The sequence below is a fragment of the Eulemur rufifrons genome, chromosome 7 (genome assembly GCF_041146395.1).
Source record: "Eulemur rufifrons isolate Redbay chromosome 7, OSU_ERuf_1, whole genome shotgun sequence".
NCBI classification, from domain to species: Eukaryota; Metazoa; Chordata; class Mammalia; order Primates; family Lemuridae; genus Eulemur; species Eulemur rufifrons.
This window is the reverse complement of record NC_090989.1, coordinates 282,771,658-282,786,776: the sequence shown is the minus strand read 5'-3', so window position 1 is coordinate 282,786,776 and position 15,119 is coordinate 282,771,658. Positions and strand designations below refer to the sequence as shown.

Genomic DNA, 15,119 nt, shown 5'->3' with positions numbered 1-15,119 from the left:
TGTGTTCCCTCAGATCTCATTTTCACAGTCAAGTAGAAAGCATTCGAGTTTGTTTTAAGATATAGGAAACAAAAACCACTGGGTTTTAATGGGGATATTTAAAAAGGAAATCTTTTCTCTGGGACTGTTAAAGGATGAAAAGGAAATGATTGTATATCTTATTAACATTTTCCATCTGTAGGGTATTTCAGTGCATACAGATGGTACTTACAGAGGAACTGTTTGCTGCAAAGATCCAGGCTGTCTTTGAATGCAGTTTGCTGGAATAGCCCACTCTTTAATAGGTTCCGGGAACTCAGCACAGTGGTTGTGGTCTGAAGGAATGAATCTAAAACACTCAAAGTCTGAATCTCTCTAGGAATTGAGGAAGCCTGCTCTGAAATTCAAGAATAGGGGTAACTTTTAAAGGCAGAATTTTAGGCAAGTCATTGTGGAATGCTCTTAAAGAGGAATTGTCAGTGTTCCATGGGTGATTGTAAGAGAAGGGAGAAGATTTATAGAAGATAAAAGATTCATTTGAAAATAGTTTATGTTCAATGAGGTTTGACTTGGACTTGGAAAATTCCAAAGTGTCTCTAGTGGTCTTTCATTTTGAACATGCAAGAGAAGGTCAGGAAGAAAAGTAAGTAAATAAGTAAATAAATGAATAGACCTGATCTGCTCCCTCTCAAAGCCACCCTCATCATTGCTTGACTTTAACATCTTTATAGCTCCATTTTTTTCCCTAGTAATATTGAAAGGATTACCCTTGTTGGCCCCTAGGTAGTTACTGTGTGATTTTACTGTTATTAAATCTATTATAAACTGCTTCATTATTTCTGACTCTGACTCTGCCTCTCCTTTAATCCTTCCGTCACCCTCCCAGAAATCCCATGCTGTTGGCCCCCAGGAAATCCGAGAGCGAGCCACGATCTTGCAGACGATATTTGAAGATTATGTGCACTCCAGTGAGAAGAGGGTCTCCTGGGCAAAGAAAGGTCAGTCGATTTCTTAGGTGATTGTGGAATGGATAGCCCAGCAGTGCGCCATCCCCCACCTTCACCCGCACACCCACAAACAGGTTAAGTCCAACTTGGGATCTCTGCTCACAAGCCAAAGCCTTCAATCTCCATAATTCTGCAGGGTTTGGAAGCAGGCACGGAAGGCTTTAAAGTGATATTAAATGTTAATTTCATCCTCCTCCATGTTTTGCACAAATGAGGCTTTATCTTGGCTTATATCCGGACTAGAGCTTTGACCCAACAACTTGGATCTTAGGGATCCGTTTTTCTCTTTCTTTGAAAACCAGATAGAAGAGATGTGTCACGTCAGTAGAAATAGTTGTAGAGATGAAAATTAGAGATGAAGGTAAGGGCTGGAAATACTAGACCTAAGCAGTTCCTATTTGAAGGTACAAAGAAAAATGAGAAAGAACAGTGGTGAGGAAGAGCCATACACCATGAACTCAATTCCTAGGAAATTTGTAAAAGAGTTAGGTATTGATGTCATATTCAGACCCTTTGTAGAATAAATTGGCTCCTGGGATCACCAGACATTAGGTGTGGTCTTGGCAGTTCACTTTGAGCAGTGAGCAGTGTGAGGGGAATGGGGCTTATGATAGCTGACACTTTTTTATAGTGGAACGTCTTGGCTGGTGACTGACTCGTGTGCTAGTGAGATTTACTCCACATTGGAAGATCCCCAATTCTTTTTGTTAGTTACCTGCTATTTTGAAAAAAATGCCAGGCTGGCTTACCAATATAGGAACAATGTAGCACCCTTCCTTTTTATAAATAGAAATATCTTCTTTAAAATCATTCAGTTAGCAAATATTTATTGAATTAGGCACTGTTCTGAGTGCTTGGAATATATGGAAATCAAAACAGACAAAAGTCCTCACCTCTGTGCAGCTTACATTAGTGGAGCGTGGGGACAGCAAACAGTGAGCAAATAAACATAATAGTGAAGTAGATAGTCTATTTAAAGGTGATAGAGCTGTGAAAAAATAGAGCAGGATAAGGGAGATGAAGGGGCTGCCAGAGTAGAGTGCATTGTAAATAGGGTGGTCAGAGTGAGCTTCATTGTGAAGGGGATATTTGGGTTTTCCTCTGAGTGAAGTGGGAGTCATTGGAGGGCTGTGAGCAGAGACATGGTGATCTGACAAAGGTTTGAGAAGGTCGCCTGGCCGCTGTGTGAGAGTAGACTCTGGGGGCAAGGGTGAGAGCTGGGAGGCTGCTTTAGGGGCACTGTAGTCACCAGGAAATAGATGATAAAAAATCAGCAAATAGTTTCAAGTACCTGTTATATATGCCTTTAGCACATTATAAAAAGCAATCCTTGGTTGCTATCATAAAACTCAAGTCAGAACTGCACAAGGTAAAAGATGAAGTCCCACTAATTGCTACTGTATACCCTGTGTATATATTGTATATCCTTATAGACTTTTCACTAATAGTATCCTGTCTTAGCATTTCCCTAAAGTGAATTCAACAATTCCTAAGGGTTTTCCTACCTTCCTATCTCTAGAGGAGTACTAGAATATGTCTCTCAAGAGGAATAGGGTATTTGTCACAGTGTAACTTCACAGACTTTGGACCTTTGATGAAAGTTAGGCAAATTCAGCTGGCTGTACAGAACATAACTAGGTATTGTGCTGCTGAATTTCAGGGCTAATAACAAAGTTGTAATGGAAAGAAATAAATCAGACCCACACTATCATCTTCAATTTTGGTATCAGTGGTGTTTTGGGTATTTTGGCAAGACTACAGCTATTTCAAGGTGTCTGGGTCATCAGAGTAGAAGTTCTAGTCAGCAGTCCTTAGAGAATTTGGTTTTGGGTTTTCTCTCATCATTTTCATCATTGAACTGGTTAATACTGAGAAACAAGCAGAGTTGTCTTCTGTTTAAAGCAGCAGTCTCCAAGCTTTTTGGCACCAGGGACTGGTTTCATGGAAAACAATTTTTCCACGGACTGGGGTTGCGGGGGATGGTTTTGGGATAATTCAAGCACATTATGTTTATTGTGCACTTTATTTCTATTATTATTGCATTGTCATTTGCCACTCACTGATAGGGTTTTGATATGAGTCTGCAAGCAATTGATTTATCATGGTCTCTGTGTAGTCAAACTTCTCTGCTAATGATAATCTGTATTTGCAGCTGCTCCCCTGCACTAGCATCACTGCCTCAGCTCCACCTCAGATCAGGCATTAGATTCTCATAAGTAGCTCGCAACCTAAATCCTTCAATGCGAAGTTTACAGTAGGATTCCTGCTCCTATGAGAATCTAATGCTGCCCCTGATCTGACAGGAGGCGGAGCTTATGCAGTGATGCCAGGGATGGGGAGCGGCTGTAAATACAGATGAAGCTTTGCTTGCTGGCCTTCCACTCACCTTCTCCTGTGCGACTCGGTTCCTAACAGGCCACAGACTGTCCAGGAGTTGGGGACTGCAGGTTTAAAGGATACTGGAACAGGGTCACTCCCCAATGTATATATACCACAAAGGAAATAAATATATTCTTTCTCTTATTTGCTAATTGATTTCCACAGCACAGTCTATGGCAGACTTCAGTCATCTCATTTCAGATGTGAAGCTCTCCAATATTCTTTTCTCTTCTGTTACTTAGGATTGTCCATTCTGGAGGTTTGGGAGAATATACACATATTTGCCACCCTGAAGGTATTGAATTCACAACATAGGAACAGCCACTGCTCTCTATAAGTTGGTGTTATCTTTTGTATTTCGATCTGCATATGCAAATTCTCCACTACTGACTTGCTTCCCTTTTATGCCATTGCAGAACCCACCTCATGAATAATTAACAAAGCAGCTGGCTTTTGCCTTTATGGCAGAAAACTAGTTGGAAACTGGGCCAAGTGTGCATTTGTTTTCCTTTTGCATATTCTGACCCAGTCCTTGTTAATAACCAGCATTTAATTGTTGTCAGTTTCCAAAAGCAGTTACCCCTTTTTTCTCTCACTTCCTGCCTCTTTCAGCTAAGGATTCAAGTTATAAAAATAGTGGTAACATGAGTTTAAATTCCAAGCTCAGGAACAAAAATTTCAGAAAATGGAGTCCTCTACCTGCAGATGACCACTGTTGCTGTGGTTTAATCATCTGCATCTTCAGGTCTTCCTGAAGAGCAGGAACTCCATGTGTAGGATTTATGCCTGTGCTTGGAAGGGATGCTTCTCAAAGTCCAGAAAACCCATGCTAGTGATGACAAATCATCCTTCTCCCCTCAGTGGGAGCAGAGGTAGGCTGGGCACTTTGCCAAATGCTTTGTCTTTAAGAGAATTGTAACAAGACATCTCCTTTCTGGCGTTCTCTCAATAGTTGTTGCCATTGGTGTGTCAGTAGGAAGATGCATTGCCTTTACTCTGTATAGACGGGTGCCTTGTGGGAGCAGGGGTGGGGGTGGGAGCAGTGAGGATTATCCTCACCTTTTAGGCTGGAGTTTTATTCCTTTCTACCTCCTTAATCTTAAGAATCATTCATAAAATACTATTATTTCTGATCCAGATGTCCAGGAATGAAAAAGGACAAAATGTCTATGTCAGGTATTTTAAAATAGATTTCCACTAATTCATGTACCTTAAATAGTTGGCAAGAAATAGGAATCAGTAACTGTAATACACTGAACGCTAATTGCCTGTAGCTTTATCTGTCACCCCAAATAAATGTCTGCTTTTGTTACTTCTCTACTTTCTGCTTGTGTTGGTCCCACAGCCCCTATTCCTCCCGTACATCCTAGACATGGCCGACACGAGCCACTTCCTGCCCCTTGGAAGGTCCTACCAACAGCTGCTGCTGCATCTGAAATTCCTGCTTTTTTGACTTATCCAAACATGGAAATCCATGCAAGTACGTGAGGACAACCAACTGTCGCTGTCCCCAGTGGGACAGGAGCCTTGAGGACAAGGAGATTTAGTAAAAATATGCAGTGCGAAATGCTGCCTGACCAGTTGTCTGGGGAGAAAACACTTCCTGCCATTTCTTGGCAAACTCATTATCCCTGTAAAGCTGTTAGCTGGGCACCTACGTCTCCTGGGACAGATGCTCTCGGTGCTCAGCTCCTAAGATTGGTAGAAGGAAGGAGAAGGAGAGAGGTGAGCAAGGCAGAAGCCTGGGGGCTAATCCACTTAAGCAGAAGAGAAGTACAAAATGAAGAGACCTGGGCAGTGTTTGGGTAACTGAGGTCCGGAAAGCACTGACTCTTGGTTTGGTTTGGTTTGGCTTGGTTTCAGACTGGTTTTTTTAGACCCCAAGGAAACGTTCGGGGTTGAGGAAAGAAAGGGAGGCTTAAATCTCCTGGGTCATCCGTAGTTGTAGAGCTTTTCTCTCTGAGGACTTGACTATGTAGCTCTGTGTCTAGGAGCCTGGTGTCAGAACCCTCCAAACAGTACAGACCATTTGAAGTGTTAGATTTTCTTTGAAAAAGTCCCCCATTATTAAAAAGGGGAGTAAGCACAGATTTAAGAGAGGGGTGCAAAGGAGTTGCCTTGGTTATTATTTCTCATCGATTGGGAAAAGGAGTTCACTTTGCTCAGTAAATAGAGCTTTGATGGATTCCCCAGGATCCTTCCAGGAGCTGATCTGTTAAAATGACACTTTTTATTACTGTTCATAAACGCCAATCTCCAGGTGCTGCTGGGATATTACGTTTAAGCTGTGGGCAAACTTGCCAGTCCAGTGGCTCAACAAGTGAGGGTGAGAGAGGCTGGGGTTTAGTGGCTCCTTTCATCAGCTGAGGCAGGGCTGGGCTCTGGCTTGGCTGACAGAAGAGCAGGGTTGGAAGGAAAGAGAGCAGGGCTGGGGTGGGGAGCCCTTTTCGGGACAATCCTCTCCTTCCCCTTTGGAGCGAGAAGAGGGCAGACACCCGATTCTCATTGTTATTTCAAGATATTCAGGGGAGAACCTGGGATAGGGCAACCTTACTCAAAGGAATGCCTAGTTAAGGTGTAGCCAAAGCTCTACCCGCCTAGGAACTGAGTCTGGCTCTTCTCTGGTGAGAGCTAGGATTTAGAACAAGGACCCATTTTCTTAACTTTAAAATGGGACTGAAAGTTTCCTGCCAGAATATTTGATGAACTTCTCTAAACTGTTGGCAATCCTCAAGAGGTAAACCATTTCATGGGCCATTTTAGATATTTAATAATTTCCTTTCTCCTTTGAAAAATTCTTTTTATCTTTTTCATTTCCTTTTTTGTACATTCTTTGAATGAGCAGGAAGCACTCAATCCTGGATACTTTTAGAGTGAACTTGGTTTTAAAGTCCCATGAACACACGAAGAAGTGGTTTCAGTGATTGCCTCTGGGTGGGAGCTGGAGGTGGGACTCGTGGTGGAGAGGCATTCACGGTGGTGGTGTTCGTTTATGGTAAGCGTGACGTTCACACTAAAGCCATTTGAACTCTCTGAATTTTGTAACACTCACATGCATTAACTATTCAAAAAAATAACTAAAATTTAGTTAGGAAAACATTTTTCTAATATAAATATCTCATTAATGATTTCCTCATTGTCATAAGAAAATGGTGTCTTATTTTGATCGTTTCTTAGTTTCTTCACTCAGTCTCTCTTTCATTCATTTATACAACAAACATGTATCAAGTGCCTGCTGTGTACCAGGTGCTGTGCTAGGCCCTGAGACTATGACAAAGAAGAAAATGGGGCCCTGCCCTGTTGGATTGTTACGAGCTCTGCGTAAAGTCTGAAATTTTATTGGGTTTATTCAAGTGATAATTGAGACCTACATAGTTTTTGCTTTTGTTCATTTTGTTGTGGTTTTTAGGAATTAAGCAAATACACAGAAGCATAGATTTAGGTAGGTAGTGTATGTTCTAACTATCCTGGTTGTGCTCCCATTGCCTGGCAAGACGAAGTATGTAGGATAACCATTAGGCTGGGGCAGCTTTGGAACTTCGAGACATCAGTCCGACAGCCTCCCTCTCCCATCATTTGTCTTTCAGCTCTGCAGTCCTTCATCCGAGCCTATGCAACCTACCCCAGAGAGCTGAAGCACATCTTCCATGTTCGATCCCTCCACCTTGGTCATGTGGCTAAGAGCTTTGGGCTAAGAGATGCCCCCCAAAATCTTAGTGTCTCAGCTATAAAGAAGAGGAAAGCAAACCTGAAAAGGTAAGATGAACTGTACTTGCCCTATGACAAATGGGTGCAAGCCGGATGAGTGTGGAGAGCTCTGTTCAGACAGCAACAGTGAGATGGTATTGGCCGGCTGAAACACTCAATGTAAACTTGTACCACTAGGATCTGCCCTTCTCCTAATACAGTAAGCACTTGGAACAAGAGGAAAAGTACCTAATCTTGCATAAATGCAGTGGTGTCTCCTGTTGGGCCCAAATGTAGTGGGATTCATAAGAGCAGCAAGACAAAATGACGGGGTCATGTTCACCATCCACCAGTAGAGTAACCAGGGGAACTGGCCAGTTGGAGCTTCAGTTGTGCTGTGGTCCACCCTGGAAAGCGTCTTGAGATTCATACGAAGACTCGTTGTATATTCCGAGCAGCTCGCCCTGGTGGCATACCTTGTCCCATTGAGATGGAGGGGCGAGTGCCTGAGCCTCAGGTTCCAGGCGCTGTTGAAGCACAGATCTCCCAGCACACTGGGTCCCAGGGATTAGCTGGGCTCCATGGTGCTGAGATGCACTTCCAGTGCGGGACACTCACAGAGGCAGGAGCAATGAACTCTTCCACTCTTCTCCCAGAAAGTGCAGTTTTCCCACAACTGTCCAGAATGTCAGCGAGAGCAGGCTCAGGGAGGGGTGTTGCCCGGTGGGTGGGAGGCTGCTCTGAGTCCAACTTCACAACGCTGAAATGCTTTCCCTCAGCACATTACATTTGTAAAAGGTCTACCTCTCCTCAAAGCTGTGGCATGTTTTTAGTACCAGACTCAGCCCTCACAGGAGCTAGAGCATGTGAGACCCCCATGAGCTGCTCTTGGAGGGAACTTTGGGGTGAATGGCCGGGATTGCTGATGCAGGTGTGAACGGGAAGGCTGCGTTGAACAGATGTTTGGGGGCACAGAGATTTTATTTCACTTGCCCTGGGCGCCCTTTGCGTTGTATATCCTTCTTTCTTCACAAATGCCACGATACACCTGCCCTGACTCTGAGAATCCATGGGCAATACCACACTTTGCTGCATATCCCCATACAGCGTCTGACTTGCTCATTTGCTGAGAAGTTGATTACTCCATCAGCCTTGTCAGGGCCCCGTTTGTCTAGGGCCATGGCAAAGGGAGGAGGGCTGCCCAGTGTGGGGAAACGGCCGTGGTCTTAGAGTTGGGGAACTTGGATTTAAGTCCCAACTCCATTCTGATGTGAATTTTAGACCTTATCATTTCCTAACGTCTCAGTTCCTCGCTCTCCTCAGCTGCAAAAAAGAAAAAAAAATCCATATTTTTAGTTACTTCACGAGGTGGTTTTGAGAATCAAAATTAGGCAATATGTGTAAACATGCCTTTCGAACCATGCAGGGCCCTACAGATGAAGCTCCCTGGGACAGAGAGCTAGAAAGCAGAGGGGTTAAGATTCAGGGACATCCAGCTTGACCTGTCTGAGGATTCAGCACCTGCAAGGCTCTCTGTAATGGATACAGTGTTGCTTAATTCGAATCCCAATTTTGGAATTTTTAAGATGGTTGATTTTTTTCTGATAGGAATAACTCTCACATAGGACAATGCTCTAGTAATTCTGTGAGGCAGACATGAACTATTTCTCTGGATGCCGCTGTACTACAATGCCCAGGTTAGAGTAGGCGGATCCAGCTCTGGTTTCTTCTGGGCAGTTTCGAGGTACAGGAGTGCAGAACAGGGCTGCATGCGCCCAGAGCCTTCTCTGCCCCCCGTCTGCTGGAGCCAGGTCCTTCTCCCAGAGGGCAAAGATGCCTGAACTCTACCCCCAGACACACATGGCTGTGTCAAGATTTGGGGCTGCAGTGCCCGATAGTTGGGTTCCTGTCTTTGGATTTGCTGTCGCTGATATCTTCAATTTCAAGTGTGTAATGGAACCACAAGGCTTCCTGGTCAGCGTCTGAAAGTGGCCTCATAATCAGAAGTCTGATCACTGTGTCACCTTCTCTGAAATGTTGACACTTAGAGAAGGTAGAAATAGACCTGCCAAATGATGAACTGTTAAGAAACACATATCTCTGTTTATTCCTCTCCCGGAAAATAAATGCAACCCCAGTGTTTTATTGTTAGCAGATGATCTACCTTTATGGCTAGAAATTTCATTAGCAAGTGTTAATCCAGATAGCAGCTCTTCAGACCAGAACGTCCTCAGTGCCTACCCAGATCCTGGAAAGTGAAGCAGTGAGGCATGTGGGAGGGGGAGTTGGAGACAGCATTGTCCTTACCTTGAGAAGCCGCTAGGGAGAGAGAACCCGCCGCCTCCTGCCTCAGCTGACCCTCACTAGCAGATGGGCACCAAGACCACTATACCCCTGTGAGCAGGGGATTTAACAGGGCTTTATGTAGGGAAGAATGGACTGATTAGCTGATAAAGAGCATGTAAGATGGTATGGGGCAGCCTTTGATGTCTGGCTGGCGCGGCAGGGAGCCGGGCAGTGAGTGACAGCAGTGTGTCACAGGATTACTCTGCCCGTGACAATGCTGCTCTCTGTTCCTGCCGTGTCACCACCCTGTTACAGCTACTTTTCCCGTTGTTATGCTTTCTTTTGAAGGCATCTCTCCCCGAACTCCCTACATCCTCCTCCCCCCGCCCCGCCTTTCTAAGGCAGACGGGCACTAGAGGATACAGTAGGTACCATTTTTCATTTGGGGAAATCTTGTCACTCCTGGAGGAGGAATGACTTTGCAGCTAATCTGCACATGGACCGTATAATTGTGGTCAGGGTAAGCAGTAGAGAAAACTTGACAGATTTTCCACACCTCAGTCAGGGCTCAAGCAAATGCCAGTTGCTGCTTTTTGAGGACTGGAAAGAAAAGTCCATTAAACCCCACAAAGTGCGGAGAGCTATGCTGTGGCCACAATTATTGTTCTGAGCTGAGACTTTCCTCTGAAATCCATCTGTCAAGAAAGAGAATGGGTTCCTTATGCTTTGTATGGGTGAATAAAATAATAGTACTGAGTTCTCTAAACTGCCCCGCATTCCATTTTACGGTGTTTACTGCCCAGAATAATTATATATTATGTGCAAACCTGTGATGGCTGCAGATCAAATCCGTCTGACTGTGCACAGAAGCCCGCCTCACCTGCCACACACCAAGCAGGAGTTCAGACTGGCGCTAAAATGTGCATCGAGGGCAGGTCAGGTTAGGAGACTGTTAGGCATTTCCATGCAGTGGTGAAGGGAATTTTTATCTCTTCTATTGCCTGTATTTCTTTACTCGACCACTTTTCAGAAAAAGAAAATAAATAATGTCCCCAAATGAGATCTTAATAACTAGGTCTCGGTTTACTTTTTCAGTTCTCAGTTCTGAGAGGGAACACTAAATATCTTCCCTGTACACATAGAAATACAGTCATAGTCACAAAAACTCTTCTGACACCTGCGCACAAGCCTGTCAAAACAACCCCGACCCCAAACACCGACATACACATGTACACAGGCAGTTGGTGCTATTGCTAAAATATTCAGTGGCCCCTTAGCAACATCCATCACGGAAACAGCATTTTCCTCCCATGAAATGCAGTTCTTATTTGGAAGCTGTGTAGGTTCCGCAGTTCTTGAGAAGCAAAGGTAACATATCCTTCCAGAAGCTCCACCTTTCGAGGTGATGCTGAAACCAACACTGTCTGCTAGGAGAGGCAGAGTTGTGTTGGGTGCCAGGGTGTCTGCTAGGCAGCCGCGCATGCGCGGAACGTGTCCAGGAACGGTAAGCAGGCATGCTCAGTCGGGCCACGATTCTCTTGTATCTCTGACCCTCTGTGAAAATGCTTCAAAAATATAGAAACTATTATGCCATAAGATCTGGGTGTTATTGTGACAATAGGAAACAGCAAGTCTGCTGCTTTTAAACCATCCTGTCTCGTGTGAATTATATGCTATACCCAAACACTAGTCTTTGCCCAGACAATCTAAGACTGGTTTTACCCTTGGCTTCTGCCATCTGTGTCTTTCTGATGTTCTTAGAGCCCAGAAACATCTGGGGCATTGTCATTATCAGTAATTCAATAATTTTGTCCCCCTGTTCTCAGCTCCTTTCTTTAAAGTTAGTAGGGGAACAGTAATCTGAATTGTTGACTGTTCTTAAAAGAAATAGTTTTACCTGTATACATTTTCTCTAACCAGCCTAGCTAAAATGTTACCTGATATTTCCCAGTTTTATCCAATAAGGTAAATGATCTAACATTAGGAAGTTTCTTATCCCTTAATACGTGATTGATCTAGGTGTGCTCCATAAGAAGAGGCTACATGGGGTTGGCTCCACCGGTTCTGGCCTCGTGGCAGAACCTCCCACACCTGGTGGCTTGTGTGCCAAGCACTGCAGAGCATTTCCTTAACCTCCATACTTCCGGACTTCTAGTATTCATTCATTTTCTAAGATAAGTAAACATCTTCGTGGAAATCATACATACCAGTCACCCCTTCTTTGTAGATAGGACACATGTTATAAGATTTTTCCCATCTGAATTATCACAAGTGCTTCAACACTGAAGTTCAAATTCGAGATTTTGCAAAGCCCCAATTTTTGGTATTTTTCATCTTTGAAGGTCTAGGCTATGTCATTGTCTATGATTCTTATCTTTGCTTGTTCAGTTATTGTTAAGTAACTGGTAAGAGCTTACCACGTGGAATAGTACTCTAGCTCAAGAAGCCTGTACCCCCACTAACCCTCTCCTTTGCCCCTCCCTTATTCCTTAAATTCCAACTCTGGGAGCGTCACACAGTGATTAAGTGTGGGTTTGATTCACACCGACATCTGGATTGAATCCTGGCTAGGCCACTTGTCATCTGTGTGCCTTTGGGCAGGTCACTCAGCCTCTCCATCCCTCAGTTCCCTGGCCTCTCAAAGGAAGGTCCTCAAGCTACCTCCCAGCGTGGGGTTAAACCAGATGAAGAGTGTAAACATCCACACGGTGTCTGGCACGTACGTGAGCAGGAGCGCTTGTGATGCTGCAGTGACCGCCTCACTGTGTTGCTTCTCTCCCCTGGCCTCCGTTCTGACACGTATCCCTGGGACTGAGAGAGTGGGAAGTGTAGTTAACTGAAACCTTGTGGTGCCCTTGAACTTTTCTTATCAGGAACAACTTTGAAAACAGGGAACCAGGTCTCTCAAAGACGAGCATTAAGAAGCTGCAGCTGCATCTCCCTGTAAAGCAATATTCTCATCATTAGAGCAGCTTGCCTGCCAATTTTTACGTGGCATTTACAACCTCCCTAATATCACTTAATTAGTTGAAGGCAAATCTGGCATCTTGCCCACTGTGAAAATTTTCTCGATTTCGTTGAGCCAGTTAGCATTCTGTAAAAAGACAGGCTGGCCAAACATGAGATGAGAGGCTGGACACAGCCACGCTTGGAAACATGAGGATTTCTCCCTGTAAATCCACCACACCTGAGTCAGTGCTGATCTCCGCCATCCCTCAGCAGCCCCACATTGTCACTCCCTCTGGCCTTGGATCAGTCTCTTCCCTTAGCTTCCCAAACACTGTCTCGGTGAATAGCAGCTCTCAGCCCCTCAACTTCACCTGAACTTCTGGAACAGTCTCCTACCAAGTCTTCCTGCAGCCACTGCTCCACAGGCAACCAGAACCTCCATCCTCCCCGCCCCCCGAAATCTCACCCAGGCTTAGAGCCTTTCTGTGACACCCATGACTCTGGTGATTAAAACAGACCACGACAAACCCCCTCTTTACCAGGCCCCCGTGCCTGGCCTTTGCTGACCTTTCAGTCTCATCTGACACCCCTATCCCTCGCTCTCTCCTCGGGGCCTTTTCCTAAATGGGCCTGGGCCTGGACCTCTCCCCTCCTCCTCCACTTGGTGCTCCAGCCCTTCCCCAAGGAAGTCTTCCGTGACCTGCCTGCCTTGTGGTGGCACTTTCACATCTGTTTGTGGTGTTCCTGTTGCCCCTCCTCTCAAGCGTAACTCAGAGCAGAAGCCTTGTCTGGCTGTTGCTCATGGCCAGTGAGCATCCCTTATCCAAAATGCTTGGGACCAGAAGTATTTCAGAGTTTGGATTTTGGAATATTTGCATTATACTTACCAGTTAAGCTTCCCTTGAGTGTCATGTCAGTGCTCAAAAAGTTTCAGATTTTGGAGCATTTTGATTTTTGGATTTGGGATGCTCAACCTTTATCCCCAGCACCTACCATAGTACCTGTCACACAATAGGTGCTCAGTAAATATTTTTGAGTAGGTGAGTAGAAGCTGAAAGCATTCTGTGATTCTGGGAGGACATGCATAAAGGGAAAGAAAAAAGGAATTGTTCTGACATTAAAAAGAGATAAATCCTTCTTTCCTAGGTAATGAACCAGGAAAATAGCAAACCCCACCTGGCGGGGAGGTTGTCTTTCAGAGCCCACATGCCACCTGTCAGTCTGTCTAAGAGAACAAGCATGAGGTCAGGGTCTCCTTCCTCAGCATGAAAGCAGTCCTCAGGAAGGACAGCGTGGCCCAGCCTCTGGTTCTCTCCCTGACTTGCCAGGTGGAGGAGGCGTGGGGATCAGCTCACAGAATGTAGTATGGGTGGGCTCAGGAGGGGGTTTCCACCTACCCTAGATAAGGCCAGAGCAGGTATCCAGGTGGGGTCAGATCACTCAGCTGTGCCTGAGGACCAGAAACAGTCTGGACCTCAGCAGTAGCTATGAGGACAGATGTAGCTGTGTGTGGGGAAGCAGAATCTGGTCTCGGAGTCTTCTGGGGAGGTGTATAAAAACGCAGATGCCTAGGCCCTGTCTCGGGAGACCGTGATTCAGTAAAGTCTAAAGTGATTAAGAGTAAGATAGAGATGATCATGAACTTGACCCAGGCTTAGCCCCTGGGAACTTGGAAGAATGTGGTCCCTGCCTGGAACAAGTGATGGGGTATCATCCTTAGCATGGTAGGGTAGTGAGTTGCTGGCTAAATGTAATTGGTTTAAGGATGAAGTTTAGTTAATATTTTAATACAGAACCTTGGTGAGCTGCACAGATTATAGACAAGAGCATATTCTTGTGGTCTCTCTGTCAAAGGAGGTAGGATGGGTGACTTAGGAGTCCATACTGGATTATCTCTTTAGGGCGTTTGTACGGAGGAGAAGAGTAAACTCTTGTCCCCACTGGAATAAGGGACAGGAAAACTGCAGTGGAAGGTGATTGGGTTTCTCCTGGGTGGAGAGGTGCAAAGTCACTCGGGGACTGTTTGTCACATGAATTCATGTGTTGATTACTGAGCTCACTCACGTTGTCTGCGCAGGCAGGTCCAAACGGGTTGTACCGTGTGGGCACATGCTCCTTTGGAGGACTTGCCCCTTTCCCCTCTCAGCGTACCCAATGCCAGTCCAGTTTTCGTTCCCTTCCCTTCTCTCTGCAGTCAGGTTTTGTGGCCCTGCTTTTCAGGCCTCTGGTTTAATTACAGCTGTGCACACACAGCTTTTTGCATTTGGCCTTTTGCTTCTACCACTATTTTTTTCTATCTGATACCATGCAATTACCAGCCTTCTGCCTCCTTGTGGAACAAATGTACTCTCATCCCCATTCGGCTAATGAGGCGGTTAGAGGGATTTCACAGTGACCCTGAGCTTCCTCCACACCTGGGTCACCTGCAGACAGCGGGAAGCACAGGGTGTGCCTTCAGTCACGCAGTCAGGGCTGACAACAAAGGACAGGAACCCAGCCAGCCTCTCCTGGGAGGATTCTGGAGACCGTCACATTCACTGCTGGAGCCGTCCAAGCACTGGAATTAGAGGATACGGCTGGCCTACCGTGAACTGGCAGGACCAGATGAGGCTGCAAGCAACAGGCGAGTACCAGTTCCCCATCAGATTGTCCTTGCTCAGAGTTCTTCCATTTCATACCATTTGAGAAATCAAGAGAAAACGTGACTGTCCCCCAGGTCTCCCCTTGCTGCACACAGGTTAGTTTTAGTCATCCCAAACCATCCTGTATTAGAGCCCACTCTCTCTTCTCTTCTAATCTGGCTCCACTGTCATTGCGCTCCCTTCTGCGATT

General features: G+C 45.3%; 1 protein-coding gene across 1 annotated transcript in view; it reads left to right on the top strand.

Moving 5' to 3' along the window:
• The window catches only part of DDX31 (DEAD-box helicase 31), a 73,539-nt gene that overhangs the window by 48,289 nt on the left and 10,131 nt on the right, over nucleotides 1-15,119 (top strand). Inside the window, exons 18-19 of the mRNA XM_069474776.1 lie at nucleotides 866-977; nucleotides 6,953-7,121. Coding sequence (XP_069330877.1) covers nucleotides 866-977; nucleotides 6,953-7,121 — 281 coding nt within the window. The remainder of the gene's footprint in view (nucleotides 1-865; nucleotides 978-6,952; nucleotides 7,122-15,119) is intronic.